Source organism: Pezoporus occidentalis, unplaced genomic scaffold, assembly GCF_034315485.1.
Source record: "Pezoporus occidentalis ecotype Australia unplaced genomic scaffold, CSIRO_AGI_Poc_V1 ctg132, whole genome shotgun sequence".
Classification (NCBI taxonomy): domain Eukaryota; kingdom Metazoa; phylum Chordata; class Aves; order Psittaciformes; family Psittacidae; genus Pezoporus; species Pezoporus occidentalis.
This window is the reverse complement of record NW_026913126.1, coordinates 921,918-937,698: the sequence shown is the minus strand read 5'-3', so window position 1 is coordinate 937,698 and position 15,781 is coordinate 921,918. Positions and strand designations below refer to the sequence as shown.

Genomic DNA, 15,781 nt, shown 5'->3' with positions numbered 1-15,781 from the left:
CCTGCCCAAACACCACTGATGTTAATGACTGGGTGATACATGATCGGAATACAACATATTAAATATCTGGGAGGTGTTAAGCTTAAAGGAGAGCTTAGTTAATGTATTTGGAGTCACAGGTTTGTTTTGAGGAAACCAAACAGCAACAAACCCAACCAACCAAAACAAAACTGAAAGAAACACCACGGTTATGTTCTGATCTGGTTGCAACTGAATGGGCTGCAGGGAAAAGAAAACATATTTTTAGTTTGCTGGTTATAAGTTTAAGTCTTGAAAAGAATCTGAACCTGCAGTTGTTATTACCTCTGCTTTTTCATAACTTTATTTTAAATGGAGGATAGATCTACCTGAGTATATATACCTGTCATTCTTTACACTCCTTGAAGAAAAGAGAAATTTTTTTGCTCAGATCTTTCTATACAATGAGGGTGGTAAAATACTGACACAGTTTACCCAGAGAGGTGGTGGATGCAAAATCCCTGGAGACATTCAAGGCCAGGCTGGATGTGGTTCTGGGCGACCTGATCTAGTTGATGTTCCTGGTCATTGCAGGGGGGTTGGACTAGATGGGCTTTGAAGGTCCCTTCCAACCCAAAATATTGTATGATTCTATGAATTACACATTCTCCTCATTTGCACTCCAGTGTTTTCTGCAGGTGGTGGCAAGTTCTGAGAAGCCCATCTGTATCTGAAGAACTTTCCTCACACTTTTGAGTGTGTTTATTAAGCATTCTACTTTTGGTGTATGTCTATACTTACGTTTTTAGAACCAAAGACAGCCCTTTTTCCTTTAGGTGAAGATACAAAATACAGATTAGCTATCTCTTTCTCTTATAATGACTTACCTACTCCTATTTCTGGAGTGTTTGTTACTTACTTCTTATGTAACAAGCATGTGTAAATTTTACTATACTAGTACAGGCTGCATGTGCTAAATAGTGTTGATCATGCTTGAAAAAGGTGTTATATGAAGCTGTCTGTCTTGATATATTTAAAACTTCTTGACCAACTTCTGTTGTAGTTTCTTTCACAATGTTTGTTTTTAACTGGCAATCCATATAGTTCCTTACTTTGGGGAAAAAGAAATTGATGGAGCTCAACAAACTTCTCTCCATTCTAATGTTAAGAAAGTTACTTAGATACTACTTGTAGTGGTCCTAAGTTAGCCAGTCTGAGAAGAAATTGTATTACTTAACTAAGAGTTCATTGTTCCAGGAGGTATTTGCAAAGCCTCAGATGCTGTATATAAACTGCATATGCAAGCTACTCTAGTGGGTGTCTACGGTAGGATCACAGAATGGTTTGGATTGGAAGGGACCTTAAAGATCATGTAGTTCCAAACCGCCTGCCATGGGCAGGGACACCTTCCACTAGATCAGGTAGTTCAGAGACCTGTCCAACCTGACCTTGAGCACTGACAGGGCTGGGGCAGCCACAGCTTCCACCACCCTCATCATAAAAGATTTCCCCCTTATGTCTAGTCTAAATCTACACTCTTAGTTTAAAGCTGTTGTCCCCTGAGCAAGGGTTTTATTCAGGATACAAGGCTACAGGCCTTGGTAAAAAGTCTTTCTTCTTCCTTTTTATAAGTTCCCCTTATCTACTGAATGGCTGCTGTAAGGTCTCCCTGAAGTCTTCTCATCTCCAGGCTGAACAAGCCCAGCTCTCTTAGCCTTGCCACATAGGAGAGGTACTCCCTCCGTCTGACCATTTTTTGTGGCCCTACTCTGAATGCACTCCAACAGGTCCATGTCTGTCTTGTACTGGTGACTCCAGAGTTGAACACAGTATTCCAGGTGGGGTCTCTCCAGAATAGTGGGAGAATTGCCTCCTTGACCTGCTGGCCATGCTTGTTTCTATGCAGCCCAGGATGCAGTTGGCTTTCTGAGCTGCAAGCGCATGTTACTGGCTCACATCTAATTTTTCATGCACCAATATCCCCAAGTCCTTTTCTGCAGGGCTGCTCTCAATCCATCCATCCATCCCCCAGTCTGCAGTCATAACCCAGGTGCAGGATCTTGCATTTGGCCTTGCTGCACTTCATGAGGTGATCTGCCAAAACAGCTGCTGGTTCTTGCTTCACCTTATGTGAGGGGGTATAGGGGTTGTCTTTTTCTGCAAAACTGATGATCCCCTGCTAAAGAAGTGATAGCATTGTAAACTTCACCCATGTCTCAAATGAAAGTGTTTCTGAAAATGTTTTGTAAGACATTATTCAAGTAACTTAAACTGTGATATCTCCGTAATTTTTATCAATTGCATACCTCTACAGAAACATACAGGATTCAAATGCCCTTGATGATTTTTAAGACAGTGGGATTCCTTTCACTCTGCAGTGTGACATAAGTGTTTTTTCCCAGGGTTATGCAGAACATGTTTAAACTGTATAGAAACTGACATAAAATGCCGTGGGAGGTGAACTGGCAGCCAGGACATGCTTCCAACTAGTGTTTTATTTATCTTAGGCCAGTGCTATTTTATGTATACTCTTGAGGAGTCATTAACTATGGATGTAATATTAGCCTTTTGTTTGCTCAGGATTGGGTTGCTGTTTGCTTAAAAATCTGTTGGGGAAACAAAGTTGTGACTCCTTCAGATTGGTTTTATTCAGCATTTGGTCTAATGCTATCTGTAGGTTTGCTTGTCCATACCTTGTCAAGAATTTGCCAGCTGGGATTGTTAGATTAGCTGCTGTCAAGTGTCAGGTATTTGCTAGTTTTGTATACCTGAAGCATCTACAATGTTTTGTTTGGGGCTTTTTGGTGCAAAGTGCTCTATGAAGTATTGACATTTTCCATTGCAAAGTTTAATACTGCAGACTTGCTAAACCAGCTCCTGGCAGTGAAAACAAGTCACAGTAAGGTGTTAAAGAGCACCACTACTTTTATTTCCCCTCCAGAAATAGAACTCAGTAATACCTGAAGGGTAAGCCTTGGGCATTGATCAAATTACGAAGTGGACAAGTTCCTACGCTGCTTCATGCTCTGTGCTTGGAGGCAGTGTGAGCATGATGGGTACAGCTTCTATGCTCTTGTCCTACCATAGGCTTGACTGGGAAGATAGAAGAATGTATGAGTGAATGATGATTTATTTTGAGGAACAGGGAAAAGCATCTGTGGGTAAGCTGATACAGCTGAGGTGTTCAAACACTTAAGTAATTCATGTAATTCTGAGATTGTCTCAGCATCTTTGAGCTCCTGGGGATGTGACTTACAGTGCAGTTCTGTGTGCATTTTAAATCGTGCTGCTGCTAAAAGGAGCGTTACTGCTGAAAGGAACTGCCCGTCTTTCTCTCTTCAGACTGTACCTTTTCCCTTTTGCCACCAAAAGTATTCATACAGCTATGCAGTGAACTGGACTGGGCAACTGATTGTGTGGAATCAACATCAACTTCTCCACAACTCAGGTTTGACCCACACCAGATTGCAAAAATGAGAGAGGGATGCAAGGGTGGCTTTTATGCTGGTGTAAGACGTTTGAAACTACAGAGTTCAACTTCTGTCCTTCATCTCACTGGAATATGGTTGTCATACCAAAAATGTAAAGCTCCTATACTGTTTGTTATGCGGGTTGTAATTAGTTAATTCTGAGTGACAGAATTGCATGCTGTTCTCATGTTTATTTAATGCCGTGGCTGAGAATCTGCTTCTGCAATCCTGCCTTTCTGTTTGGGTGGGAGAGGTATTACTTTGTTTGTTACCTCATGTTTGGTGTTTCGGGCAAATCTTTGGTAGCCTGTGGCCTGTGTGCAGCCTGATCTCTGGTCAGTGTGATCCAAGAAGGACTGTATAGTTTGGTGTAGTGCCAGGCAGAAAAGCCAATACAAGATGTGGAGTTCAAAATAAAAATGTTGTCACAAATTGTTTTACTGATAGCATGCATCTAAATGGCCACCTTGTTCTAAATTCTAGAAAACAGGTGTAATTGAGAGTGTTTAAGGTATGAGTACAGTGGATATTTTAATGGAGAGAGGGCTCAAATACTTCAGATTATTTTTAAAAGATGAATGGTTCTTTTTGTTTAAAGACTGTGCTACTACTCATTCTGTCTTACAGCCTGCCTTAATCAGTTGTATAAAACATCATTTATAAAGGCTTATGTTAGTTAAAAGAACCAAAGCTCCAGAATCCTAGTTGATGTGTTTAGATACCTGGCAGTACAAAAACTTTGTAAGATTTACAGTGCTGGCAAACACAAAATGACAGCTTCTACTGTGTCTGTAGAGTGACAGCCAGTTGAGAGATGTAGGACAGCTTAGTTTGATACTGCAGACAGGAGGGGAAAAAAGAAGTCCTCAGTTCATTTGAGATGTGAGATAAGCTGAGATCACAGCATATGAGCAAACTTCATTGTACTCCAAATTTTTTTCATTCTCTGAGAAGTTAAATGATACCTCATGACTCAACACTAAATTTTATTAGTGAAGTATGGTAAAAAAATCTATTACTGAGTTCAGTTCAAAACTTGCCTTTAATGCTGAAGTTAAAATGTCTTCTTGCATGCAGTTCTAATTAACTCTTCTTGTTCACAGATAACTACTCTTATTAATCATAAGGATAAACCAAAGCGTTCAGACAAGACTCTGCAAGCAATTCAACGAGTGGGCCAAGCAGTTAACCTGGCAGTTGGGAGATTTGTTACAGTAGGTGAAGCTATAGCCAATGAAAATCATGAATTGAAAGAGGAAATGAGTATTGCTTGCATCGAGGCAAGGAGAGCAGGTATGTAGTTACTAATGAAATTGTGCTTGTGCCATTTTTGGCACTCTATTTTTAGTGTCAGGAATAATGTAAGAATTTTATTAGCTGATTGCTTAACAGGCTTCTGCTGGTGCATTCAAGGGCTGATCTGTTACCTTATATTGTCACTTAAATTGCTGTCATCTCACACATAGGGAATGGAATTGTGTGTTTGCTTTGATTCTCATAGGATCTTTTGCCACAGGGAATTACCTGACTGCTCTTTGTTTATGTTGGGACTACAAAGAGCAGAGTGTTGAGAATACAACTTTAGAGTGTATTGCTCTCAAGCTACAAGAGTAGAGTAGTTAAAGTAATTTGAGTGTTATACTATTGAAGTCACTGTGTTCTAAATCTGAAGGTCTGAATGAAGGTCAGTGTCAACCCATATTTCATTAAGACTCAGTAAGATGACTCACAGCTGATGACTCCCCTCAGTAGAATGAAAATGGTATTGTATTTTTGCTCAATTCAACTTTTCTTGCAAACTTGCCATGTATGTATATTGAATGTGAAGTATGGATAGTTGATTGAGTTACCAGCTGTCACCCTCCTCCCCTCAGAAGCCTTTGTCTAGGTGAATAGTTTCTGTAGTGGATTACATTCTCTGACATTGTAAAAGAATGTCAGTGTCATGCTAGAAACTACTTTCCTAGATATTAAGTACTATTGTTTGCATGGTATTTCAATGGCTCTTAGTAAATGCACATTTCACATCTGTAGTGCAGCCTTCAAGAAGATGACATCTAGAAGAGTGTTCCTTTTGTTGTTAGTGGTGATGGGGCTTTGTTTTTGGTGTGTTTTTTTTTTTCTTACAAATACCTGTGGATCATGGGAAATCTTCCTTGAAGCTTTCCCTGTTTAAGCAGGTGGACACACCTCATGCCTGCAGGTGTGACAGACTTTCTGCTTACTGTGGATTCAAGGAGGCAATCTGGAGCTTCTGGATGTGGAGACAAATAAATGACTTCTCAACACTGAAGCATTGCTTGCAGAAGGAGTAGTACTCTACTCCAAGACATGGGTTACTGCACTTAAAGTTGATCTGCTAAGTTTAACAGTGGACTTGGCTTTTAAATAACCTCAGAAGCCTGAGAAATGTGCTGGTATATTTCTTGCTGAATCACTGTGCTGGCCTCAGACTTTGGGGATGCAGTTCATACGATTTTTGTGATTAAAAAACAAACTTAGAAGTCGAGCATGTTACTGTAAGAAAATCCCCGAACAATGAACCATGATGTCTAGAAACATGCTGCTGCTGAATGGTGGTTTTTGTGATTTGAAGGACTGTCCTAGATAAACTTCAGACTGAAAATTCATGGTTGCACCAGTAAACTTGGCTGCAAACAGAAATGTCTTAATTTGAAAACATTCCATTTGTTAGATGAAGCATGTGTTTTCTCTTCAGAGATCCAAGCAAAATGCTGACAAGCCAAAGTTTACGTTGATAATCTCAGCTGCTAAAAGAGCTGTGCAGTCTGGATTTCTATTTCTTGTCTTGCTAGTTAGTTACCCTGTGCCTGAGTGCTTTTTCTCTCTGTCACCATATCTTAGAGGAACTCAGAACCTAAAATAGTCTGTAGTATTTTTCTCTTACCAAATAGTTATACTTTTTTACATTGCAAGTTTTATTTCCTGTTATGCAGTAATGTACCTCAGTCTAGAAGAGTCAAGGTATAGGCTGTTTACTTTCCTAGCAAGCCTCACATTTACCTTGGCATGGGTCAGTTATTCTCTCTGAGCTATCTACTTCAGAGCTAACTGATGACGTAGGTGAGAAATTCAGTATATCGAATGTTTGCTGCTGGTTTTTATTTTGGTGGGAGTTTTTTTGTGTGTGCCGGTATTATCTCTGTGTACCGTGACATGTTGGACAAGGTAAGACAGTTCTTTGTGCAGTTAAATTCTTAGGGATGACTGTCCTCTGAATTCAGTCTCTGAACGCAGTTGCTCGGGTGCCATTTTGAACAAATTTGGTGCTCCCAAGCAAGCCAATAAAAATCTCCTGGCCAATTATGGCTAAGAGTATTGACTTGTATAAAACAATTCAGTGTCTTGGTGGCCTGGGCAGCAGAAAGCCCTTGCTGTTTAGGTCAGACAACGTTACAAGGATCTTTATGCTTTTATAATTTTTATTATTTATTTATTTAATTAATTTTTGCAAATAAACTAGGTAGTGCTTCAAAAAATAAAGGGGCACTTTGTTAGGTGTAAAAGATTTCAACACTAAAGGGATTAGAGCACTAAGCATCTCAGTTGCTAAGTAGGAAGTCTGTAAATCAATTGCATATCATGCAGAGGCTTTGAAGGATGACAGATGTTATATCTGTCTCTTGTGAAGGGTGTAATCAGTGATCTGAAGTGTTTCAGACTTGTTATGACTATTTCCTTGTAATAAAGCTTGTAATTTCATTCACTCAAAATAGAATCATAAAACACTGCAGAGGGTCATGTAGCAGATTTTGCCTAATGTTAGTCTTGCAGTATGTCAGTGTTTATGGTGTCAGTATAGGAGTGGAATGTAACTCAAAGAAGCACATTTTTGGATTTTCTTTTTTTCCTCCCAGAACTAGGAAAAGCTGGTTAATTTAAAAGAGAAAACACATGTCAGGAATGAATTAGTGTCATTGCATTTGCAGTATTCTCTGCCAGTTGACTACATAGTCCTAAAGAAAGACATGGAGTAAAATGCCTTATCTTCCTGGACAAAGGACTAAATTAAGAAAGTTGAAAACCAACAATTTAAACTGAATAAATAGAGCCACAAAATAACTTAGGTTTGAAGGGACATTTAACCCCAAGAATGAAGAACATGCAATCTCATGTACACCTTTTACAGTGTTTGACCACCCTTACAGTGGCAGAAGTATTTTCTTGTATCTTGTTCATTGCTTTTTGTCCAGTCACCGTGCATCTCTGGGATCAGTCTATCTCTGTCTTCTCCATACTTGCCCATTAGGTAGGTAGTTGTAGACCACAGTAAACTGCCATTGGCCTTCTCTTCTTGAGGTAAAACAAACTCTCTTCCTTCAACCTCATCACTTACATCACCTGCTCCCCTATGCCAGGGTTTTCCCTGGTACAGAGGAGCCCAGAGCTAGCCATGATACTCCAGCTGCTCTCTCCCAAGTGCCAAACAGAAGAGAAGAATCATTTCTGCAGCCTGCCAGTTACACCCCTACTAACAGTCCAGAATGCAGCGGGCCATCATTGCTCACTCCAGGAGTTCAACTCTTTGTCCACTGAGACCACCATGTCTTTCCCTGCAAAGGTTCTCTGTAGACAGCTGATCCCAGCCTGTACTGTTGTGTGGTGCTGTCCTGGCCCAGATGCAGGGCTTGGCATTACTGCTTTGTTGGACTTCACAAGCTTCCTGTCAGGTCATTTTTCCAGCTTCCTATCCCCCTGTCTAGCAGCCCTCTCCTCCAGCATATCAGGCATTCCCCCAGTTTTGTATTGTTCACGTATTTTTGCTGAACATGCTGGCCCATCACCCAGGGAACAGTTTTCATGCCCTGTAGCAGTCCCTGAGGGACACCACTGGATGCCCTGTATCAGTCCCCAAGGGACCCCGCTGGTAATTGACTGCCTTTGGACTTTGTACCACTTACTACTGTCCTCTGTCCTGATGGCCAGGTCCATTTCATATCCACCTTATTTGTTTACCTGTTCAGTCCATATCTCATGATTTAGTTGTAAGGACATTATGGGAGATCACATTGGAAGCTTTCCTGAAGTTGAGGTACATGGCATCCATTATTTCCTTTTCTAGAGACGGTGTCATGTTATCATATAAAACATTCAGATTGATAAAAGACTATTCACCCTCACAGGTCTGTGATGGTTTTTCCCAATTGCCTTTTTCTTCTGTATGTGATAAGGGCTTCTAAAATGATTTTAATAATACTCTTGGAAACTGTGTGAGGCTGACTAGCCCAAAATTGCCTGAATTTTTCTTGTTGCTCTTCTTGAAGGTGGGTCTGACAGTTGCCGTTCTAGTATTAGAAATCTGTCCTAATTGCTACAATCTTCCAGACATGATAGCAGAATTACAGTGATCTGCGCCTTTGACACTCTTGTATGTGTCCTGTGGATGTATATACCAAGCTGGCTTAAATAGTCCCTAGCTTAGTCTTTTTACTCTAATAGGTCTTGTTCCTTATAGCTTACTCCAACAGCACCATTCCTGTTCCTGCAGTTGCAGATCTGCAGGCAGAGAAGGAAGCCTTTGTAATGTTGTCAGAAATTTCAAGTTTGGATGGCTGTCTGGGGCTTTTGACAGGCAGATATTGCAGCTCTTTCTGTGTTCTCTGATTACTTTTTGTATGACTAGATGCTTCACCTATGACTTGATAATTCATCTTCAAGAAGGTGAATCTTACACCATAAGGAATGGGGTAGTGATGCTGTGTATCCTTCCCTTCCTTGGTTTATCATATTTGCATATTTATTCTAGTGAGACCCCCTGAGTATTTGTGGCATGGTTTTTGTGACCTGGCCTGATCCTAGCAAAGTACTGGAAATTCTTTGCCATAGTGCAGTAACTATTCAGACAATTTAGGAGCTCAAGGGATTACAGTTGTCAGAGAGAAAGCTATCCGTAAACACTATGAAGTGTGGAGCTTTGTGGTTTGAAGGGCTGTCAGGCCTTTCTTGTTCCATAGTGTTTATGTGTGGTATTTCCGGAGTAATAATGCACCCTCAGGTTCTTTGTAGGGAACCGCAGGCTTTACCAGGTTTTAGGTGTATTTTGTCTGCTTAGGTGGATTATCATAGTTGAGGTTTTGAAGATGAGTCACAGGGGACTCAATCAGATGTCCTAGATTTTGTCTTCAGGGGTGATCTGCAAGTTAGTTGTGGGTTGATCATCTTGTCTTGCATGCCAACAAAAAGCATGTCTCAGAGCTTGCCTTAGTTCAGTCTCCCAGCCCTCCTCCTGTGCTTATCGAATAGGAAACTGCTCTATGCCTTTCCTCTATTGCACTGTTATGGAGGGTACTCCAGAAGATTTAATGTAATTGGAGCCTTTGATTTTTATCAGACAAGGAGATGCATTGGCTTCAGCACATTGTAGACATTTTAACCACTTAAAAAATAAAAGGTGTCAAATAGGGCTATTTAACTATTATCACTTTAAATGCTGATAAGATAAAAAGATGCTTAGGAACTGAGAATTGGTGCTTCCTTGCCTTTTTTTCTCTCCTGTCTCTGACTACATACTATTTGATGGTCCTCCTATGAACATAAATGCAGTAATCTCCCTATTATGCTTCAGTCCTATAAATTATAAAGTTACTGTTTTAAAGTTTTAATCTCTTTGTTCTTCTTGCCTGAAGACTTCTACAGGAATAGGAAATCCATAAATTATGGGAATACTATCTGAAATTCCAAAAGCAGAGGGGAATTTGTAGTTTTTCCTTGCTGCATCCCACTCTGTGGTTTGATGCTGCGTTGCCCATTGATCTGACTTTTGCTATAAAAGTATGAAAAATACCTCCTATTGAAAGTTTTCTCCCTCCACACTCCTCAGTTCCAGCCGCTCCACCTCAAATATGTAGACTACTGTAAGAAAATTAGTGTGTGTTACAGATGGAAGAATGAAGCAGTACTGAACAGTGGCCCATATTTAAATATGGAGAGGGTGCCACCAACAGTCAGTAGAAGGAAGTGAAGTGAAATATAAAAGTCGTAGTTAACTCTGAAATTGTTTTAATCACCAAAAGTAAAAGCTAAGAATGCTTAATGGCCCAGTTCCTCTTCTTGTAAGTATCAAATGCTAATTATTTCTTTTGTTCCCTCTAGGTGAAACAATCGCACAGCTTACGGATGTGGCAAGCTTGGATCACCCAGAATCTGATAGTCACATAACTATCTTTACAGACAAAACGGGTGTTGTAAAAGCTGCAAGGCTGTTGCTGTCTTCTGTCACAAAGGTGCTGGTGTTAGCAGACAGAATTGTTATTAAGCAAATTATAACTTCCAGAAACAAGGTATTTGTAGCTTCTTTTTTGTTTTGTTTAACTGATACCTGCTGTCAGTGCTAAAGAGTGGTGGTAAATGAAATGGTATTTTCATTACATCTTCAGGGAAAGTGCGAAATAAAGAGGTAAAAGTGAACGCCTTGCACATGTTCGTCTGCCAGATACCTGAAAGGGGATGGCTATAAACCAGGATGAATAAAATACCAGTTTTCAGTGACTTCATGCATTTGGTGTGGCCTCTATTGCTCTGTTGACTTAGCATGCTGCAGAAGATGCAATGTTACTGCTCATTTAACTTTGTTTACTGTGAGGTGGAAAGTATGTCTGTCAGTAAAATGCCAGTAAAAGCTTCCACTTGCTAAGGACAGGATGTTTGTATTGTCAGGATCAAGACAAGGAGAGCATTGTGAATGTGTCTTAAGGCAAGAAGCCGAGAGGAATGCTGGTGGAAGTCTGTGCTAGTGAAGTGAGGTTTAAACATGAAAAGTTTTTTGTGCTGTTTAACATGTCTTGAAATTACTTAGTTGATTTAAATAATGTACGAAGGCCCATTTAACCTCAAGCGTAATACATTTCATGTACTGCACTGTCTTGCCTGTAGGGTATTCTTTCTTTTTTGCTCCTCTGATGTGCTAAAACAAAAATAGAAAAACCTCATATTTGAAAAATGAGAGCCTGATAGGGCCTGAGTTTTTCCATCAATATTCAGCTCATTATCCAGAGCAGAGCCTCTCTTTCCTCCATTGACTCCTTTTGCCATCTCTCTTCCTTTGTCCCAGTTTGCTTTCCAGACATGCTGGTCTCTATTTTGCAGCTTCTAGATCCAGGACACTCAAGTTACTTAGTCCAGTATTCAGAAAGCATGGTAATATCTGCTTCAGTCTGACTTTGGACATAGCAGCACTGATTTGCTGTCTTAGTGCTCTTCTCCCAGTAGGTGAAGGTGGCCACAATTTTATCAATATTAATTTGCTGAAGTTACTTTCAGCTTTGGTCTTTTCTTGCACTGGAGGCTAGAATGGTGCATTTAATACCTTTTGCTGCCTTTTATGAACTTTGCCATCACCTGCAGCCAGGCAGTGATTAGAGTTAATTTACCTTTGCAAAAGTGCTAACACAGATTTAGGCTACAGAGCAACTGCGCAAATGCTTGTACCATGCATGAAAGGATAAGGAGAGATACATCCTTTCAGCAGCAGGGCATAGTTTATGATAGTCTTAAATATATATGGAACTATCATCATTATATATAGTGACATGAATATAGTAATGACAGGTGCAAGATTTAATTTTGAAGGTATTTAAAATGAAGTCTCAGATTCCAGAGTAAGTGTGTCTCACTCTGATTGCCAAAGTCACCCTAGTCTTAGTGTTCTTTTGAGATTTACTGAATTCTCCTTTCTACTCATAGTCTATGTGTTTCAGAAGGTCTGCTTCTGTTTATGGTACCAGTAGAACAATTCACATCTCTAGTACTAAATTAAGCAAATGATGGTGTCTTATACAGGCACACTGATATTTGTAGAGTGCACTCCTGAGAAGCGTGTCAAATACAGGTATAATGGGTAGCAAAGCAGTTCTTCCTGTAAGAAATACTGTGGTAGAGGCATGATGTGGGCAGGGTCTTACGAAGTTCATGCAAATACTGAGAGACAGTGTAATATAATATGGTCTAGGGGATGGAAAGGCAGGAACAGGATCATCAGTACTGCCAGCTGGAGCAGATGCTGGCTTCTTGGACTGGGGCACTGTTCCAGAAGATCTCATCTGTGTTTTCATTTGAGAGACTCAATCATAGAAAGGTTGTGGTTAGAGAGGACCTAATGATCATCTAGTTTGAGCCCCCTGCCATGGGCAGGGACACCTCACACTAAACCATGTCACCCAAGGCTCTGTCCAGCCTGGCCTTGAACACTGCCAGGGATGGAGCATTCACAGCTTCCTTGGGCAGCCTATTCCAGTGACTCACCACCCTCACGGTAAAGAACTTCTTCATTATATCTAACTTGAACTCCCTCTGTTTAAGTTAAAACCCATAACCCATTACCCCTTTTCCTATCATTACAGTCCCTGATGAAGAGTCCCTTTCCAGTGTCTTTGTAGGCTCCCTTTAGAATGCCCAATGTTGAACTTTCAGTGCCAGTTTTCTTGCTGCCTCTTTCTGAACACCTTAATTTTCATTATCATCATCATCTTCCTCATATGAATCAAGAACAGTAAAGTCAACCAAGGGCAAAGGACAGAAAAACAGTGTAGTAACTGGATGCCCAATCTCATAGACTGATGATGTGATTGAGATCTTCTGGAATGGTGATTTGCTCCAGAACCTAACCTCTAGTTGATAAGCCTAATGATCCTATTCCTGTTTCTGCATCCTTTGCACCATATATACTATCCCTGTGTTCTTAGACTGTGCGCATTTCTTAAGTTCCTGCCCACGTCTTTCCTAAATCTGTTTCACTGCCCATCAAACTTAGTCACTGCATCAGTGACTTAAAGTCTTGCTCCGCTTACTGTCATCAGCCAGGTTAGGAGTGTCAGAACAATGAACAGGGAAGTGACAGGTAGTGGGGTTTGTTGCTGCACTGTGTGGATTGGATCAAAATATGAATGTGCCCTGAAGTGATGTCAGCCTACAACCACTGTCTGAAAGGTGATTTTCATAGTGCAGCAGTAGCTGTGTAATACCAAGTTCTAATTCAGCTATTAATAGGAACTTAAAGCCTTTTCTGATATATATTTTTAGCTGTGTATTTAAAAACATTACAACATTTTTAATTACTGTGTCTGCATTTCATGTTGAAGAAAGTTTTAAATGAAAAATTATGAAGGCATAACAGGAATTCTGCGTTATAACAGCATCTTGAATAAGGTTTAGACAAATTTAGAGCTGTCTGTATGGTTTCTCCGTGATTGTAGTTTCTTGGAATGTCAGCTCTGCCTGAAATGTCTAGAATTGTTAGCTGTAATGGAAGTGCGTGTGCTTTCACTGAAATTTTTCCTTGACAAGAGATTTGTCCTGGCAGAAACACTTGCTCTAGGGTAACTGCAAGAAAGCTGCTTGCAACCAAGACCATATTCCTGAAGTACTATACTTGCTTAAACCAAGAATTATTGAGCATAACTACTATGATTTTTTAATCTAATAATTTTAGAAGAGAAACTTGGACCTTCATTTGTATGTTTTCTTCTTTCTGCACATTCACTTTTCTACATCCTCACTTTCCCAGTACTGTGGTTCCCTGCTTCTTCCCGTCTCATGGAAGCCTTTGTGGAACTGGCTGCATAACATCAGACACTCGGATACTGCAGTGTAATGTTGTGTGATAAAACAGTCAGTTCCACAGTACTCGCAGGATTTAGTGGAGCATTTGCTTTACATAGCTGCTCAACCTCATAGTTATAATCTGCTGTATTACAAACTAGTAGGTGCTTCTAAGAGGGTTTGCCTGGGTTGCAGGAAGGGGGTAGTTTGTCCTAATCAGGTATGTAGAATGCTTTTTTATTTTGAGGAGGTGGGGAAGAGAGATACTTTGTCCCAGGAAAGGAAAAATAAATTCAAGTTTCTCCCTTTCAAGTAGTCTGTTAAATTTTCATGTGGTATCTTGTTTATCTCCAGTCTGAAACACAATAAAAAACCTGTTTTGACTGTCTTCCCTGCTGAAGACAGGTAGTGGGTTTAAGAGATTGCTTTAGGATTAGAAGTTATACCTCTAATTTGAAAAACCCCCATGTTAATCTCTGTTAGAAATCATACTGCAGTGACTTCAGCAGGATAGCTTAGGTAGTTTGTAAGCAATATGATAATTTTTGCTGAAAGTTTTTTTCTAAAAATGCTGATTTTTGCATACTTTTAGTATTTTGAGTAAGAGCTTGATCCAACCTGGGTACATTTAGTTCTTTGTTTTACACAGAGCAAATAAAGATCTTCAGAGTTTAGAGTAAGTTGTTATAGAAAGTATAAAACTATATCTTAAATAATTTCTAAGTTTTTTGTTTTATGGAATGCTGTCGCACTTTTTTTAACACACGCAGCCATTAGAGCACTTGTTTGACTGTAGTTCTGAAATTGAGCTTTGAGTGTTACAACATAGGGGTATAATCTGTGTATTAATTTCAGGCACTTGTTTTTCAAATTAATGACAATAACATTTTTCCTAAATCTGGAAACTGAATCCTGCAATACTATTACTCCTTATACTGGAAAGAGTGAGGAATGTGTTTTTTGAGGTTTGACAACAAATTACTCATTTTGAATGAAGCATGATTGTTAATCTGGACTTGATTTCCAGCTGTTGAGTTATGAATGTATAGAAAATCTATACATTTTAAACAATATGATTTAGAAGTGTCTGCAAATAATATTTCTAGTTTAGTAATAATGTTTTCTGTTTAGGACCTTGATAATCTATAGTATTTTCCCTTATCTTGCAGGTTCTTGCAACAATGGAACAACTAGAAAAAGTCAGTAGTTTCCAGGAGTTTGTACAAATATTCAGCCAGTTTGGAAATGAAATGGTAGAGTTTGCCCATTTAACTGGAGATCGGCAAAATGTAAGTATTAATAACAAGCTGTGAGAGATGTTGTAAGGCATCGCTTTCGTCTGATGATTCACTGGAAGGTTTGGGTTTTTGTAGGATGATTAATAAAAAACTGCTGATGTCCTACCTCTGAAGCCTAACTTCTCCTTCAGGTAGAGGAAGGAGGTCTTTTGATTTTTAAAGCTCAGCCTGAGAAATGTCACTGCATTGTTTGATCTGTGTATATTCCAGAAGCCTGGGGGCGTGTTACTTGAGATGTTCTTTTAGCTTCAGTCACCATCTTTTGGCTCTAACTTTTATGGCTTATTACTTTGGTAGAGAATTTTTCTTACTTGACAAACATTTGATGTTTGCTCACAGTGAAGGGAGTTGAAGGCAATTATTTTAGAAAACTCCAAAAGAGAAATCTTTACATCCTGATAGAGCGTTTACAGGGTTTGTGTTGGGGTTTGCTTGTTGGCTGTTTATTAATATTTTTCTACATTTAGGTCAAAACTTCCTTAAGTCAGCATAACGGCT

General features: G+C 39.6%; 1 protein-coding gene across 1 annotated transcript in view; it reads left to right on the top strand.

Annotated features, from left to right (window-relative positions):
* Window positions 1-15,781, top strand: part of CTNNAL1 (catenin alpha like 1) — a 54,679-nt gene that overhangs the window by 13,943 nt on the left and 24,955 nt on the right. Inside the window, exons 2-4 of the mRNA XM_062608961.1 lie at window positions 4,532-4,721; window positions 10,542-10,729; window positions 15,155-15,274. Coding sequence (XP_062464945.1) covers window positions 4,532-4,721; window positions 10,542-10,729; window positions 15,155-15,274 — 498 coding nt within the window. The remainder of the gene's footprint in view (window positions 1-4,531; window positions 4,722-10,541; window positions 10,730-15,154; window positions 15,275-15,781) is intronic.